This window comes from Lampris incognitus, chromosome 13 (genome assembly GCF_029633865.1).
Source record: "Lampris incognitus isolate fLamInc1 chromosome 13, fLamInc1.hap2, whole genome shotgun sequence".
Lineage (NCBI taxonomy): Eukaryota > Metazoa > Chordata > Actinopteri > Lampriformes > Lampridae > Lampris > Lampris incognitus.
Genome location: NC_079223.1, coordinates 48,609,405 through 48,627,523, shown reverse-complemented (window position 1 = coordinate 48,627,523; position 18,119 = coordinate 48,609,405). Strand labels below are relative to the sequence as shown.

Genomic DNA, 18,119 nt, shown 5'->3' with positions numbered 1-18,119 from the left:
TGCATCTATAATGATGCATTTTCTCCTCCATTATGTAGGGTTCTCTCTCCACCTGTCAGCTGTCAGAGCCTCTGCTGTGGTTCATCCTCCGCGTCCTGGACACCAGCGAGGCTCTCAAGGCGTTCCATGAGATGGGTGGGTGCACACACTTAACTACATTTCTGTTATCATTATTATTCCACAATCACAGCTGAAACCCACCTGCACCTCTGCCAGTATATGCCTCGCCTTAAATCTTACCCACACCTTTCCTCAAAAAGTAAGACAAGCAAAAATGTGGCTATCAGGATAGATTTTTCATGTTTCATCACAAAGATTGTACAAACACACACCATGTAATTGTCAGATGTTGGAAAATGTGTTGGCTGTGTTAAGAATCAGTGATGTCCTCCTGCTGCAGGTGGTGTGCAGTTAATCTGTAACAACATGGTGACCAGCACCCGGGCCATAGTGAACACAGCACGTAGCATGGTGTCCACCATCATGAAGTTTCTGGACTCTGGCCCTGGAAAGGCGGCTGATGGCAGCCTCAAAGCTCGCGTCATGACCTCAGAGCCCGACAACGCTGAGGGACTCCACAATTTTGCTCCTCTAGGTAGTTTGAAACAACTCATCAGATTGAATAATTTCTGTGATCTAGTAGGTGACATCATCTCACTTTTATTGAATGTTTATTGACGGTGCTTCTGAATTACGTTTGCTCATTATGTGCTTCTAGTTAGACTGAAGACAGTGAGACTATAACTGCATCACAGTTTTAATCTTAATATCTGCATTTCTCTCTTCCTCAATCTGGTTGTGAGCGCCATGTTCACCGTGGTCATTGGTGGACAGAAACATTAATTATTCAGTCACCTGGAAAATCCTCTCAAAGAACAAAGCATATTCATCCAGCAGTACAATGTGTATATGTCTAACTGACACATGTTTTATCATCTGCAAACCAGAAATGTCCACATTGAATAACAGGAATGACTTGGCCAGTAGTTACAGACATAGATATAAGCACCTATTTTGTAATTTTAAATAAATCATGACAATAGACAAATACACCCCCCCGTTGGACCGTTAACGATCACGCGTTTTTTAATTTTTTAATGTTGCGCCTCGAGATAAACAGTTGATGGCGCTAATTCTCCATGCATGTGCTATTAAACCATGGAGAGAAAAAAAAGGGGGGGCACAATGAGATGATGTCATTAAAAGAGCACCAGTCAAACCACAAACTGTGGAAAACGACATGGAAATAGTGATTGAACTGTAGTCTCTTCCAGATGAGAGGAAACGATTCTAATGATTATGCACAGTGCTTGTGGTCAGCTCAAATAATCGCCATCAGGCGATTATGTAGTTATTGTGACAGGCCTATGTGACATCTGACCTGCTCAGTTACGAGAAATGTAAAATCATGTATTAATGTTGCTACAATTTAATTTGAAGCCTACCAGACTTTAATACTCCCTGGACTATTTAATGTTTATTTATTCACCGTTATTTTTTGCTGTCCAATTTCAAAGGCCTATTTTTCACTGAAAATTCAAAATTCTCCCTTATTAGGCACCATCACCTCCAGCAGCCCTACCGCGCAGCCGGCAGAGGTCCTTCTCCAGGCCACACCTCCTCACCGACGGGCGCGTTCAGCTGCCTGGTCCTACATCTTCCTGCCTGAGGAGGCGTGGTGTGACCTCACCATCCACCTCCCTGCTGCAGTGTTACTGAAGGAGCTCCACATCCAGCCACACCTTGCCAATCTTGCCAGTAAGCAGGACTATATTGTCTTCTTCTAGACCAGTCTGACATATCTGAGGGTTGTCTTGCACAGATGTAATGTGTCAGTCTTCCATATTGTCAGAAAACACATGAACATTGCACACACAGTTGTACAGACTCTTGTATTCTGTGGTCACCATCAGATCTCTCAAAATAACTGAAGAACCACATCCCCTTGCACCACATATATAGATGCTTTACACTAATGAGCCAAAACATTATGATGCCTGCCTAATATGCTGTTGGTCTTTCGTGTGCTACCAAAATAGCACTGACCCACTGAGGCAAGGACTCTGTAAGACCTCTGAAGGTGTCCTGTGGTATCTGGCACCAAAACTTTAGCAGCAGATCTTTCAAGTCCTGTAAGTTGTGAGATGGAGCTGCCATGGATCGGACTTGTTGGTCTAGCGTATCCCACAGATGCTCCATCAGATTGAGAACTGGAGAATTTGGAGGCCAGGGCAACACCTTGGACACTTCATCATGTTCCTCAAACCACTCCTGAACAATGTGTGGAGTGTGGCAGGGTGCGTTATCCTGCTGAAAGAGGCCACTGCCATCAGGGAACACCATTGCCATGAAGGGGTGTACCTGGTCTGCAACGATGTTTAGGTAGGTGGCTAGGGAAGGGCATGGTTACACGGTTAAACGTGTACACGAAAAAAATCATTATCTGTTTAGGACGCAGTGCAACGGTTAAACGGAATTAAAATTCATCGTCAATGATATTGTAAAATATCGCTTTTAAATGCAAATGCATTATTTTTTTAAACAAAAGATAACGTTTAGTTCGCATGATTTAAAAAAAAAAAAGGGGCAGCGAGGATCGGCACACAGGAAACTAGAATGACGTGAACGGAAGTTTTCAAAATCACGAACGTGGGAAGAAAATAAAGTTGGTAGGCTAATATGAGTGGCGCAAAAGCCCCTGTCTGGAAACATTTTACAAAGACTGGAGCGCCCTCGATCCACAGCACAAGCATCTTTCCTTCGTGGCGCCTGCTCTTTGCAACGAAGTTCACGAAAAAATCAGTGATTTAATTCAAACCGCGACACCAGAAAAACGCCAGAGGAACGACCCGCCCACCTCAGCGCTTTCCTTCCTCCTGGGTGAACAGTATGGCATGGGACGATCTGAAGATGAGATGACGAAATACCTCAAGGACCCAGTTGAAGATCTTCAAGCAGACCCCGGTGATTATTAAGGGGAAACCAGGAGAGATTTCCTGCTCTGTCGAAGTTAGCAAATAAATATCTTTGCATACCCGCGACCTCTGTTCCTTCTGAACGAGTGTTTTCGAATGCAGGCTTGGTGGTTAACAAACTACGAAATCGCCTACTGCCACAAAATGTAGACCTGCTACTATTCTTAAAAGCCCATCTGAAATACACAGATATGGAGTAACATACCAGTCACAATCGGCGCTATAGGCTATGTTAGAATAACGACATTTTTGTTTATTTATGTATTAGTTACGTTTCACAAGAACACGGGACAGTGCACGTTATTTGTTAATTGCTTTTCCAATAGTGTAAGCCTAACCTTGAGTTAGAAATTGTTATTGTTATATATAATCCCAAAATATAGGGATTGCTTTTTGTGACGTGCACTTTATGGCCTTCTGTTTAAATGTAGGCTACAAGTTCAATAAAAAGTGAATGTCATTCAAGATATTGTTCCAAAATATAGGGATCACTTTTTGTGACGTGCGCTTTATATCCAGTTGAATATATGATTTACATTTTTACACTTTAAGTATGCCTTCTTTTTAAATGTATAAGTTAAAATAAAAAAGGCACATGTCATTCAACAACTGTGTCGTATCATTTTTTATATTCCTACTAGCCTATTAGGATAAACGGCAGTTATGCTGCTACTCGGTCTGTTGCAATTTAAAGACCAGTTCAGATCAATGATTCGCAACGAGACGCAACGGTTTAGTGTGTTGCAGAGAAAAGTAAAATTGTAATTAATTCAAAAAAATAATTTTATCATGATTTTTTTTAACTTTAATTTTGTGACCGTTATTATTTTTATAATGCCGCGGTTAACCGTTTAACCGTCTAAAATTCCAACGGGTACACGTTTAGTAAATTGATCCCAAACGCCCATCCCTATAGGTGGCACATGTCAAATTGACATCCACATGAATGGTTGGACCCAAGGTTTCCCAGCAGAACATTGCCCAGAGCATCACACTGCCTCTATCAGCTTGTCATCTTCCCACAGTGCATCCTGGTGTCTTCACTTCCCCAGGTAAACGGAGCACATGCACACAGCCATCCATGTGATCTAAAAGAAAACGGGACTCATCAGACCAGGCGACCTTCTTCCACTGCACTGTCCATTTCTAATGCTCGCTTGCCCACTGTAGGCGCTTTTGACAGTGGGCAGGGTTCATCATGGGCGCTCTGACCAGTTTGTGGCTCCACAGCAGGGTGTGATGCACTGTGTGTTGTAACACATTCCTTCCGTAACATCATTAAAATTTTCTGTGACTTTATAAGTAGACCTTATGTTGGTTCGGGCCAGATGGAATAGCCTTCGTTGCCATCGCGTGATAAGCCTTGGGCGCCCAAGACCCTGTTGCCGGTTTGTGGTTTGCCCCACCTCGGACCACTTTTGGTAGATACTCTACACTGCTGACCGGGAGCACCCTACAAGCCTTGCCATTTCAGAGATGCTCTGACCCAGTTGTCTGGCCATAACTTTTGTCAAAGTTGCTCAGGTCTTTACTCCTGCCCATTTCTTCTGCGTCCACCATGTTGACTACGAGAACCGATTGTTCGCTTACCATCTAATCCACCCAGACCTTGATATGTGCCCTCGTTTGGAGACGATCATTATTCGGTTCGCCTGTGAGTGGTCATAATGTTTTGGTTCATCAGTATAGTCATCAGTATACAAGTATTGTCCACACTATATGATGTGTGAACTCCCAAAAACCTCAAGGAACTGTCAGCTTGCCTTTGGCTACAGAGCAAAGCCTTGATTATTTCCTTCCTGTTGCATTTGTTTTGATTTGAATAACTTCATTTGTATTCCCCTGTGAGTGCAGTAAGAACAGGAAAGTGGCTGACTGGATTAATTCTACGCAGTTGTAACCCGCACCCCCCCACCCCCGCAGCGGTCTAAGCCTCAGCCCGCTGTTATTCTTGCTTAAACATTTATCCTCCAGTTCTGACAAGGGTGCTGTTTGAAATATTAAAAAGGCAGCATAGATTTTTTTCATGCTTGCTTTCGTTTCTGATGTGGCCACTGAGGATTGTAGCAAAGCATTACATCCTGTTTTTTTAAAAAAAATAGATTTATCCAAATAGTACCGATAGTTGGCAACAAAAAAACAACCCACAAGTTTAAATAAGAGTGAAACAATTTGAAAGGATATCCAGTAAAAAACTCAATGTTTGAAGATGGCGAAATGAAAAATAGAAACAAACCACTGACTCTGAAACAAAGCTTAACTGTTCCTCCTTGTCTGACCATCATCCTCTCTCTTCAGCATGCCCGTCCTCCGTCTCAGTGGAGATCAGCGCCGATGGGGTCAACATGTTACCTCTCTCCACACCAGTGATCACCAGCGGTCTCACCTACATCAAGATCCAGCTGGTGAAAGCAGAGGTGGCGTCTGCCGTCTGCCTGAGACTCCACCGACCACGGGACGCCAGCACACTGGGTCTGTCTCAGATCAAGCTCCTGGGACTGACGGCGTTTGGCAACACCTCATCTGCCACAGTCAACAACCCCTTCCTGCCCTCTGAGGACCAGGTTTCTAAAACCAGGTACCGAAAACGGAATGGACAGGGTCGCCCTGGGCGCTTTTTGACAGCATGAAGGTTCCCTCACAGAAAGTGTACTACATTGAATAGGGAAAGCTGTCACCAACTCTGTTAGCTAGTGATATTTTACCCATGTGCAGCTGTGTAATGTTCCAGGTGTGCTTTCACATAAGGACTGAGTTATTCATCATTCTGCTATGTTTGTATTTGAATTATATTTATGTGTGTGATACTTACCGACCCAGTTGGGGTAGACTGCCAACCTGCGGTGAGCAGTGGAGTAGACATGCTACGATATACTTTCTTGCAATGAGCTGTCAGGGCGTTTCCTTGACGTGGCTTTAATGCTTTCTCTTTCTCTGTCTCTGCAGTATTGGCTGGCTCCGTCTGCTCCACCATTGTCTGACACATGTCAGTGACTTGGAGGCCATGATGGCCAGTGCTGCTGCACCCACCGCTAACTTGCTGCAGACTTGCGCCGCCTTGCTCATGTCACCCTACTGCGGCATGCATTCACCCAACATCGAGGCCGTGCTGGTCAAGATCGGCCTGCAGTCCACGCGTATCGGCCTCAAACTTATCGACATCCTGCTGAGGAACTGTGCAGCCTCTGGCACAGACCCTGCCAGTAAGTAGCCCTCACACAGGGAGAAGTAGGGTTGTAACAGTACACAAAATCTACGGTTCGGTTTTGGGGTACCTTTTTTGGTACAGCAAGGAAAACAAGCAGTGGCTCATTGGCTGCAGGTATTGCTGTAAAAAAGAAGTAATTTGAACATTTGGAGAAAAGAACAAGAGAGAGATTTCGAGAGATTTTGAACACAAACACCAACACCCCCTCCCCTCCTGCTCCTTCTCCAGCCCCTCCCTTCCTCAGGTGGCCCTTCCCCCAAACAAAACTCAGGCTCGTTCATGTGAGTTCATTTTTACCGGCATTGGTAACAGAGAAATAACAACCTAATGCTACAGAAAACAGAAAGGAGTGCCAGTATTTTTTTTTTTTTTTGCTTGAATATGCAGTTGTTGGCAACGGAGGAATTGGAAATTTACGAGGAGTCGATTCCAACGCTGCCTGGGCGTCGTTGTCTGCCATTGTTATGGTGTTCTCGTGAACGCTCAGGAAACTCAGACAGCAACATGACTGACGAGAAGTAGGGACAGCCCCACAACCTATCAGGGCGGAGAGGCCCTGATTGGTCAAAGCTTACAGGAGCGGTAGCATTTTCAGATTCCTGAATACAGAGGCAGGGGATAACACTGAGATCCCGATTTGTTCTCAGACCAGTTATATTACTGATAGCTGAAAGGGTATTATGGCATTTTTACCAAATAAAAAACAAAAAAGTTACCAACTGCACCTTTAACAGATTCCATGAATCCTCTGCCTCCAGCGGCTTGCTGGAGTCGACAGTCAGATTAAACTCCTCCCCAAAATGACCACGCTGACAAGAGGGGTCAGATCTCTCTTTACTGAGGCCAGACGGAGTAAGGTAAAACTGAGAAGTAAGCATGCAACATAATGAAGCGATAAACAGCCACAAACAATTTGACCGACAGCAAAGAAATCATGGTCTGTATATGACTTCTGCAAAATACACAAGTATTGTCATTTCAGTTGAAACACGTTTTTTAAAAATGACACGAAGGATACGTGACATTCGTGATACTGAAATATGTTTGTTTGCTTGTTTGGGAATTATAGAAGAGACAGATAAGCTGTTCTAACTTCAGTAATAAATTCTATCAGTTAAAGATGTTATCCATTCAGGTAGAAGTCAAACTTGTAAACCAAAATGCAAGTCAGCTTTCTTTACAAAACGTTCATGCTAAATAAACGTTGAGTTCACATACACCCCGAATACTTCTTAACAGAAATACTCTTAGTTAACAGAAATACTCTTCGTTAACAGAAATAAACTATGCCGTTTACATTCCATACCAACAGTAACTTCAAAGACCAGCTTTAACGTTGAAGACACCGTAAAACAGAGAAGAGCAGTATGTTTCTTCTGTCGAGAAACAATTGAGGACTCCTACTGATGACATCATTAAACAAGGACAGATTCGCGAACGTGTTGCTGTGAATCACTAGTCGCCAGGAGATGGCACCAAAGGATAAGCTTCCACTAAACAACACAGTCAACTGGAAATAAAACAGAACGCTTCCTCTCACCTTTAATTTCTGGTGGTGTTGCGTGTTCCTCAAGCTCGGGACCTCTACCAGAGGCCTGGGAGTTTGAGGGTTCTGTGCAGTATCTTAGCTGTTCCTAGGACTACACTCTTCTGGACAGAGAGCTCAGATGTTGTTCCTGGATTCTGCCACATCCGATCTAGTTCTTCCTTCAGCCCTTGATATTTCTCTAGCTTCTCGTGCTCTTCCTTTCTGATGTTGCCGTCGCTCAGGGTTGCTATGTCCATCACTACTACATGGATGTTTTTAATGTGAACCCCAGGAAGAGGAGCTGTTGCCTTGGGTAACAGCTAATGGGGATCTAGGTAAACATAAACTGCTGTCTTCTGTTCCTTGTTGTGTATGTATAATCTCTGTAGTCACAGGATAAGGTTTCGGTATCAGAATCGTTCTGGTTTCCTTTTCCATTGTAGTCTGAGTAGGATTGACCAATCACGTTTTGAGTTGGTGGAGATTTCTACAGGAATGTCTTTTGGTTGCATGTTGGTAACAGTCCGTGTGGGGAGCGAAAGAGGTGGATGCATTTGCCGAAATGTCGTCTGGACCTAAAACACCCACAAAAAGTATCAATGTTTATGTATAGTGTGGAGAAACGGTCGATTCGTGTCGACTGCTTGTGAAACACTCCGGTCTCTCAACTCCAACTCCATGGGTTTCCGCTTCCAGTGTAGGAAGATGGTGGTGCGAATTCACATTTGCGGCGGCCTTACCCAGTACCGTCCATGCTGTATTTTTGTCTGCGTCTGAGTTAGTCTCCGTTTGATGGCTGGGAGAGCTTGGTCTGCTGCGTCCTGTGGGCCCAGGAACCACGGCCCTGCCTGGAGCTGTGCCCAAAGAGGTAACACTGAGGGCAGTCTGGCAGGACAAGGAAGCAGGGCAGGCTAAGCTAACTGCTAGCCCATGCAGACCAGCAGTTCCGATAACACCGAGGGTGGTCTGGTAGCGGCCTTGATTGTGTTTTTAGTGTTGTCGTGTGAAGTGTGGGGACATGTGTTGAGGATGTCTGACTGGGAGAGCTGGCATTGGATCGGCTGTGTCCTGTGGGCCCAACGACCATGGCCCTGACTGGAGCTGCGCCCAAAGAGGAAACACCGAGGGCGGTCTGACAGGATGCGGAAGCGGGGCGGGCTAAGCTAACTGCTAGCCCATGCAGACCTGCAGTTCTGACAGTCATCCTGGCTGGCGTTCGCTCTCCTGGACAGTGATTTTTTTATAATATATGTGTTAGTTTGGATATGTGTGTTCTTGTAGTTTTTGGATGTGTTTGTGTCTTTGTGTTGCACTGCTGTGGGCTGGGGGAATTCTGACTGTGAATGGTTAGGTTTAGGAGTAAGGTGTGGGTTTAGGGTTAAGTTTATTAGTAAGGTATGGGTTTAGGGTTAAGTTTAGCAGTAAGGTTTGGGTTTAGGGTTAAGTTTAGCAGTAAGGTTTGGGTTTAGGGTTAAGTTTAGCAGTAAGGTTTGGGTTTAGGGTTAAGTTTGGCAGTAAGGTTTGGGTTTAGGGTTAATTTTATTAGTAAGGTATGGGTTTAGGGTTAAGTTTAGCAGTAAGGTCAGGGTTTAGGGTTAAGTTTAGGAGTAAGGTTTGGGTTTAGGGTTAAGTTTAGGAGTAAGATTTGGGTTTAGGGTTAAGTTTAGGAGTAAGGTTTGGGTTTAGGGTTAAGTTTAGGAGTAAGGTTTGGGTTGAGGGTTAAGTTTAGGAGTAAGGTTTGGGTTGAGGGTTAAGTTTAGGAGTAAGGTGTGGGTTTAGGGTTAAGTTTAGGAGTAAGGTGTGGGTTTAGGGTTAAGTTTAGCATTAAGGTTTGGGTTTAGGGTTAAGTTTGGCAGTAAGGTTTGGGTTTAGGGTTAAGTTTATTAGTAAGGTATGGGTTTAGGGTTAAGTTTAAGAGTAAGGTTTGGGTTTATGGTTAAGTTTAGGAGTAAGGTTTGGGTTTAGGTTTAAGTTTAGGAGTAAGGTGTGGGTTTAGGTTAAGTTTAGGAGTAAGGTGTTGGTTTAGGGTTAAGTTTAGGAGTAAGGTTTGGATTTAGGGTTAAGTTTAGGAGTAAGGTTTGGGTTTAGGGTTAAGTTTAGCAGTAAGGTCAGGGTTTAGGGTTAAGTTTAGGAGTAAGGTTTGGGTTTAGGGTTAAGTTTAGCAGTAAGGTCAGGGTTTAGGGTTAAGTTTAGGAGTAAGGTTTGGGTTCAGGGTTAAGTTTAGCAGTAAGGTCAGGGTTTAGGGTTAAGTTTCGGAGTAAGGTTTGGGTTTAGGGTTAAGTTTAGGAGTAAGGTCAGGGTTTAGGGTTAAGTTTAGGAGTAAGGTTTGAGTTTAGGGTTAAGTTTAGAAGTAACGTTTGGGTTTAGGGTTAAGTTTAGGAGTAAGGTGTAGGTTTAGGAGTAAGGTGTGGATTTAGGGTTAAGTTTAGCAGTAATGTGTGGGTTTAGGGTTAAGTTTAGGAGTAAGGTTTGGGTTTAGGGTTAAGTTTAGCAGTAAGGTCAGGGTTTAGGGTTAAGTTTAGGAGTAAGGTTTGGGTTTAGGGTTAAGTTTAGCAGTAAGGTCAGGGTTTAGGGTTAAGTTTAGGAGTAAGGTTTGGGTTTAGGGTTAAGTTTAGCAGTAAGGTCAGGGTTTAGGGTTAAGTTTCGGAGTAAGGTTTGGGTTTAGGGTTAATTTTATTAGTAAGGTATGGGTTTAGGGTTAAGTTTAGCAGTAAGGTCAGGGTTTAGGGTTAAGTTTAGGAGTAAGGTTTGGGTTTAGGGTTAAGTTTAGGAGTAAGATTTGGGTTTAGGGTTAAGTTTAGGAGTAAGGTTTGGGTTTAGGGTTAAGTTTAGGAGTAAGGTTTGGGTTGAGGGTTAAGTTTAGGAGTAAGGTGTGGGTTTAGGGTTAAGTTTAGCATTAAGGTTTGGGTTTAGGGTTAAGTTTGGCAGTAAGGTTTGGGTTTAGGGTTAAGTTTATTAGTAAGGTATGGGTTTAGGGTTAAGTTTAAGAGTAAGGTTTGGGTTTATGGTTAAGTTTAGGAGTAAGGTTTGGGTTTAGGTTTAAGTTTAGGAGTAAGGTGTGGGTTTAGGTTAAGTTTAGGAGTAAGGTGTTGGTTTAGGGTTAAGTTTAGGAGTAAGGTTTGGATTTAGGGTTAAGTTTAGGAGTAAGGTTTGGGTTTAGGGTTAAGTTTAGCAGTAAGGTCAGGGTTTAGGGTTAAGTTTAGGAGTAAGGTTTGGGTTTAGGGTTAAGTTTAGCAGTAAGGTCAGGGTTTAGGGTTAAGTTTAGGAGTAAGGTTTGGGTTCAGGGTTAAGTTTAGCAGTAAGGTCAGGGTTTAGGGTTAAGTTTCGGAGTAAGGTTTGGGTTTAGGGTTAAGTTTAGGAGTAAGGTCAGGGTTTAGGGTTAAGTTTAGGAGTAAGGTTTGAGTTTAGGGTTAAGTTTAGAAGTAACGTTTGGGTTTAGGGTTAAGTTTAGGAGTAAGGTGTGGGTTTAGGAGTAAGGTGTGGATTTAGGGTTAAGTTTAGCAGTAATGTGTGGGTTTAGGGTTAAGTTTAGGAGTAAGGTTTGGGTTTAGGGTTAAGTTTAGCAGTAAGGTCAGGGTTTAGGGTTAAGTTTAGGAGTAAGGTTTGGGTTTAGGGTTAAGTTTAGCAGTAAGGTCAGGGTTTAGGGTTAAGTTTAGGAGTAAGGTTTGGGTTTAGGGTTAAGTTTAGCAGTAAGGTCAGGGTTTAGGGTTAAGTTTCGGAGTAAGGTTTGGGTTTAGGGTTAAGTTTAGGAGTAAGATTTGGGTTTAGGGTTAAGTTTAGCAGTGAGGTTTGGGTTTATGAGTAAGGTGTGGCTTTAAGCTTAAGTTTAGGAGTAAGGTGTGGGTTTAGGGTTAAGTTTAGGAGTAAGGTGTGGCTTTAGGGTTAAGTTTAGATAGTGGTTGTTTTTATGGTTAAGGTTAGCGTTAGTTTCATGCTAGGTTGTCACCATGTTGAACAGTGTGTAATTTGGTGGAATATGCGTTGGGAAAACAATTATGTGACCAGCAAAGCTAACCGTGGCTAACTGACAACAGCAACCGGCACATTGACAAAACTTTCTGCGTGGATATTGCACCTTTGAATTGAGGTTCTGTACATGCCATGACATGGACCAGTCATTTGGTTCTTAGGGTATACAGGTAGTACCTGAGTTACGAACGCCTGACATATGAACTCCTGTACTTATGAACTGACATCCGTCAAGCCTGTTACTTAAAAGAAAAATGGAGTTACACACAATGGTTCGTTCTAACAAATGGATGGACTACTGTGTGTGACACACAACGCTCAAAACACTGCATGGTTTTTTTTTTTGTTTCCCCCCCCTTTTCTCCCCAATTGTACTTGGCCAGTTACTCTTCTGAGCCATCCTGGTCGCTGCTCCACCCCCTCTACCGATCCAGGGAGGGCTGCAGACTACCACATGCCTCCTCCGATACATGTGGAGTCACCAGCCACTTCTTTTCACCTGACAGTGCTGCAGCCCCACCCTCACTGAACCAAAGACAGCAGAGGAGAGCATCGTGACTCAGTATGATGCAGTCCAAACTCTCATGCTGAGCTGAAACTAAACATGTGCACATAAATCAGGTGAATAACATGAACATAGCCTCTACTGCGTTTTGCTGTCATTTACATATGGTTGTGTTAGTTTCTCGTCTCCTCTCCTCTGCTGTCTGACGGCAGGCGAGGCCCAGCCCTTTGTAGCAACCAATAACGTAATACCTGCCAATAATGTAATAATTTTGGCCATTTTAAATGTAATAAAGCCAATAACGTAATAACTTGCCAATAATGTAATAAGCTTTTTGAGCCAATAACGTAATAACATTTTGCCAATAATGTAATAAGTTATTACGTTATTGGCTGGTTGTTATGTTATTAAAAAAAATCCTTTGAAAATGTAAAAACTGCAGTTGATGATGTAATAATACATAAATAGGACTGCATTTCTTGGAAATAAAAGATTTTTTTGCAGTTTTTGTGCAGTTTGCTCATCAAAAATAGGTATAGTGGATGGCATAGTCGTCATATTCATTCATCAAGGATAGGTACTATGCAGCACTCTCTCTCCTTAATTATGGTTGTAAGAGCCAATTTGAGAATTATTTGTTGTACAAAATCTTGATTTAGAATATTGTTTATTTGCGTAGATGTGTAAATTCATAATTTCATGTCAGTGTCTCTATTGGGTGTTGATGAATTTACCACATTTTTTTCTTGGAAAACATTTAATTAAAACTTTTTTCAAACATTTCTCAAGGAAATTGTTAAAACGATTCAGTCCTCCCTTAAAACTGTATGTAAATAACTGGACTGGCACTATAATGGCAGTTAACTCCAATATACAACATAGAACATGAACACTCATTTACAAATGTCAAAAAAAAGCAAAACTGAAGAGAGTTGAACTAAGGGGAAAACATAAACATAAAACTGGCATTACTTCTTCCAGTAAATGTCCTTAACTTTGTACTGCCCAAAAGCTACATTACTGAGAAGAATCCAGGCTTTCATCCATCGGCTGTCCTTGCCAAATAACTGTTTTATGCGTAAGCTTAGACCACTGTTGCGTCCAGCAGCCTTGTAGAGCTTCATAATACTAATGGAACAGTCATCTTCTTTGTCCATTTCTAGGCTCTCTGCAAGTGCTTCTCCTATATATAGGTTGGGATTGAATGGTGCAGACAGTTCACAGAATAAGAGTGAGACTTGATTAAATGTCCCAAGCATTGACATATCTTGCTTGAGAGAAAATTCAGTAATTCTTGATAAGATCTCTGAAGGTAGGTATTGAACTGCTGGCTCATTGCCAGCATCCTCAACCATGTCAAGCAAAGGGTTAGCTATAGACTGAACATCAGCATTAGGTAGAAACTCAGGTTCAGGCTGAGACAGAAAGCCAGGTTCATCATCAGGCAGGGCAGGTTTGACAACAGGCATAGCAGCAGGTTCGGCATCAGACAGAGCACCAAGTTCAGTGTCAGACAGAGGGGCAGGTTGGGACATTCTATGCATCTTTGCCTCCTGAATGGCCTGAATGTAAGCGGGAATAGGTCCATCTAAACTTAAATAATGTTCCCCTTGTCCCTCAGCGAAATGTCTTTCACAGTAATCACCAGATGGTGATATTACAGAGGTGGCATCCAAACCAAGAGTCGACACAATAAGGAACTGAACATTAAAGATCCGGGATGCTCTCTGAAGAGTTAGGTGGTCACCGTATGTGCCATGTTGTGCCATCCTCTGTAAATATTCCCCACATGTCTCCTCAACATACTCTGAAAGGGGTGTCCCATCCACTCCATATGGATTAAATGTTAGGTTGGCCACTATTTCTTTACGCAATGTTTCTGCAGAACGGAAAATTTCAATGGTGGCCAATTTATTAGAAATAACAGCAAATTGGCAGTTGCCATCAGGGATCGGGTCAATGTTCAGGTTTGATGATTCAAACTCATCCAATCTGTCCTGATGTGAGTAAGGTATTCACAGGTCCATTTGTTGAACTGATTTGGGCTGAGACTTTGAGCGCTGCCTTTCTTCTAGTCTTGTAACACTGGTCACATCAGAAACTGAGAACCACTTTTGTGTTGGAGTGGGGCTATTTGGCATTTGAAACTCAACCTTGTACTTGTGCAACTTAAGGTTTCTCGCCACAACAACACCTGGTATCAAATTGTTTCTGTGAGACTCTGTGATGGCCACTCTTGACCCTGACCAACACATTATCATGTAGCCTATACATAGAGACTTTAAAATTCCCAGATTGAGTCTGTCGGCGTATGCAGCGTTGTGTTGCTTTTTGTGCCCTTTTCCTGATCCCATTTAGTTCATCTGCTTTTGGGTGGGCAGTGTTTTGTTGCCTGGTGGACAGTGTTCTTCAAGATCTTCTCGGGAAGAAGTTAAGCGATTGGATAATGCGTGACTTTGTCTTCCATAATAAATCCGAAAAGGAGACATCCAACTCAAAACTTCCTTTGGGTCTTCATTCATTATCTTTGCGTAAATTGGCAAATGCTTAACCCAGTTCACTCCTCCTTCTTCATATCGGACTAAGTCATACATTATTTTTTTCCTTAGGACACGGTGGCTTCTCTCCACTTTACCCTGGCTCTGGGGATGGTATGGAGAGCTCAGAATTATTTTTACTTGTAAGGACTCCATAAGTTTTTTATACAGCACCTTTGAACTCCTTCCCTTGGTCATGCTGTATGACTTTTGGTGGACCATGCTCATTGTAAATGTCTTCAAGGTGTCTAGCAATCTCCGCATTGTGTTTACCTTTCAGTGGTGTTGGCCATACATATCTACTAAACACATCTATTACAGTCAGGATGTACCTATATGTGACTTGGCCATACTTGACCCTCCATTTACCCATGTCAACAAGGTCTACCTGGTGTCGATCTTGAACTGCTTTGGCCGTGATAGATTTTGGTATGGGTTTGTTCCAGAATGTTGCCTTGTGGAGCTGGTAACATCTTGATCTGTCCAAGGTGTCTTTCACACTTGCTCGGCTGATTCCCAATTACTGTTCCCTAAGGTATATGTTTAATTTTCTTACACCAGAGCCTTTTGTTTCATCAAGAGCCTTATTTACAACTGCAGAGATAGTTGACTTTCTGGGTACCAATTTTCCATCGAATGTAATTGACTGACCATCCTCACTGAGGGTGCAATGCTGCCTATTCCGCCACAGTTGAATAAGTGCAGAGCGCTGGGTCCTGGATCTCTCTGCTACAAGAACATTAAATTCCCCCTTCAGTGCCTTGAGTATGACATTGTAGGTCTCATCAGACATTTGTCAGCATTCCAAAATAATGCAGGAGAGGATAAAGATTGTTTGTAAAATACCTGCAATGGTATTAAAGACAAAGTTATTCCATTTTTCAACTCTAAACGGAGGATAATATGACCTGCAAACCTACAAAAGAGAGTTTTAAAGAAAGTATACAATACACAGGCCCAATGTACTGTTAAAGTTGATATTTCAGAGTAAAGCATGCTGATGAACTCAGTAAGTTAGTACACATTGTTCACTAAGCTTTTATTCTGTCATTAGGGACCTAGGTTTCATTTTTATATCAGGTTTAGCTAACACCATTTAATTCTTATCCCACGCTGCCACCTCGAATAATACTGAAAAAAAAATCATAACCTACATTGATATAAACCTCAGCTCATTCAGCTGTCTTATTATAGCAGATATTTATATAATAATATAATTATATATCGTATAATTGTATATAATTAATAATATATAATATTATATATAGTAATATAATTATATTATTATATACCAATATAATTATATATCTGTCTTATACAACAGATATTTCCATGCAACAGTACACAACAACTTGTATTTATACAAAAGAATGCAACTGCAACAATATCTACTGAGATATAAATCTATACCTATACAACTGTGTATGTATCATGCTAGCAATTTTCTTATGGTTACACTAGCAAATGTCTGTTAACGTTAATGTTTCTCAATTATATAAGAATGTATGAACAAGGATTCCACAAAATTAAGGGTGTTAACTGTAGTAAATCAGAGAATTATTTACCTTTCAACATGTTTGAAGTATGGAAGCCTGCAGACAACTAAGGAAAGTCTAATCAGTCTAGTCATGCACATGACTTCGCTAGCTTGACATGAATTAGCTACTCCATTGCTATCTAGTGGTCAAATGCAGGTGCTGCAAAAGAAAATATTTCCCTGTGTGTGCGACATTTCTACATGGTCTCTCCACAATCAACTCATAATTGCTCCTCTAAGCCATCCTGGATAGGGGGGTATGAGGGTGTGTGTTTGTGTGTGTTTGTGTCTGTGTCACTTTCTATCCAGAAAATAGAAATAAAAAGATGATACATATATTATTACATTATCGGCTGCAGTTATTACATTTTCAAAGGATTTTTTTTTTAATGCTAGGCCAATAACGTAGTAACCAGCCAATAACGTAATAACTTATTACATTATTGGCAAAATGTTATTACGTTATTGGCTCAAAAATTGTATTACATTACTGGCAAACTATTACGTTATTGGTTTTATTACATTTAAAATGGCCAAAGTTATTACGTTATTGGCAGGTATTGGTTGCTACACCACTCCTGCCCACCTTGTAGGCCCTGAGCAAACCTCGCAAGCCAGCTGCCACACCCAACAATTGTGCATTAACCGCATGCATCCCCAATCAGCTACTCAGTGCCTCTACCAAACCAATCCATATGAATCACTCCAGCCCCCTCCATGTCTTTGTGACTTGATATAACAAGTGCGATGGCTGTTTGCCTTACTTTGACTGCCTTCTCTGTCTTAATGTAGATCTGAACAGTCCTTTGCTGTTTGGCCGACTAAACGGCCTCTCATCAGACTCCACCATAGACATTCTCTACCAGATCGGTACCACCCAGGATCCTGGCACTAAAGACAGGTACAGCAACCTTATCTTATTCTGCACTGAGTGGAAATGACATTCTCAGCTTCCTCTACGGCCCATATAACTCATGATACACATCACACACACACCATCTAGGTGGTTTTCCAGACAGACTGATGTACTGACAGTAAAAGGTTTCCCCATGTTTTGCTTTACTGCACTCTTTAAAGTTCTCACAGAGGCACAGATGAGCTGAAGGTATTTTTTGGCGGGTTTTCGAAATGTCTCTGTAAAAGTTAACCCAGAAATGGAATGTGCCCTATGTTACCTAAACTCTTACAATCTTTTCCAACCCACCAGGATCCAAGCCTTACTCCAGTGGGTTCATGATTCATCGAGGATGGCGGCCCACAGACGGAGTGGCCCCATTGGTTACACCAGCCCCAGCTCTGGCTCGTCGTCCTCTTCTAGGGAGTATGGCCTCCTCATGCCCTCTCCCTCCCACCTCCACTGTGTGGCAGCCATCTTGTGGCACAGCTATGAGCTACCTGCTGACTATGACCTCGCGGTGCTGCTCAACAGAGAGCTCTTTGAGTGAGTGACAGTATTTTTCTATGTTAATATCAATATTCAGATTTTACTGTTGGGGCAAGTGATGAAGTTCGGTCTCAAAATCAACCCAAAATTGGTAAAAAAAGTCATGATGGGTCCGCGGTGGCGTAGCGGTCTAAGCATCGGCTTGGTGTCGATGCAGTTGCCCACTGGGGACCGGGGTTCGCGCCCCGGTCTCGTCAGATCCGACTATGGCCGGACTCGACGAAGCAGCAATCATTGGCAACGCTGTCTTCGGGAGGGGGGCGGAGTCGGCTTGTGTTCGTCATGTGAATGCGTCTCTGTGTGTGTCGGAAAAACAGTGGTTCGGCTTGGATTCGCCTTGTCACGAAAGTGGGGAGGCGCTTTCCTTCGAGACTGCCGGCCGGAGAGATGCAGTTGGCGAACGCATGCAATACGAG

At 42.6% G+C, this 18,119-nt stretch overlaps 1 protein-coding gene across 1 annotated transcript in view; it reads left to right on the top strand.

Annotated features, from left to right (window-relative positions):
• birc6 (baculoviral IAP repeat containing 6) overlaps positions 1-18,119 on the top strand; it is a 274,230-nt gene that overhangs the window by 92,016 nt on the left and 164,095 nt on the right. Inside the window, exons 47-53 of the mRNA XM_056291274.1 lie at positions 39-135; positions 401-595; positions 1,558-1,758; positions 5,274-5,553; positions 5,922-6,178; positions 17,052-17,160; positions 17,467-17,700. Coding sequence (XP_056147249.1) covers positions 39-135; positions 401-595; positions 1,558-1,758; positions 5,274-5,553; positions 5,922-6,178; positions 17,052-17,160; positions 17,467-17,700 — 1,373 coding nt within the window. The remainder of the gene's footprint in view (positions 1-38; positions 136-400; positions 596-1,557; positions 1,759-5,273; positions 5,554-5,921; positions 6,179-17,051; positions 17,161-17,466; positions 17,701-18,119) is intronic.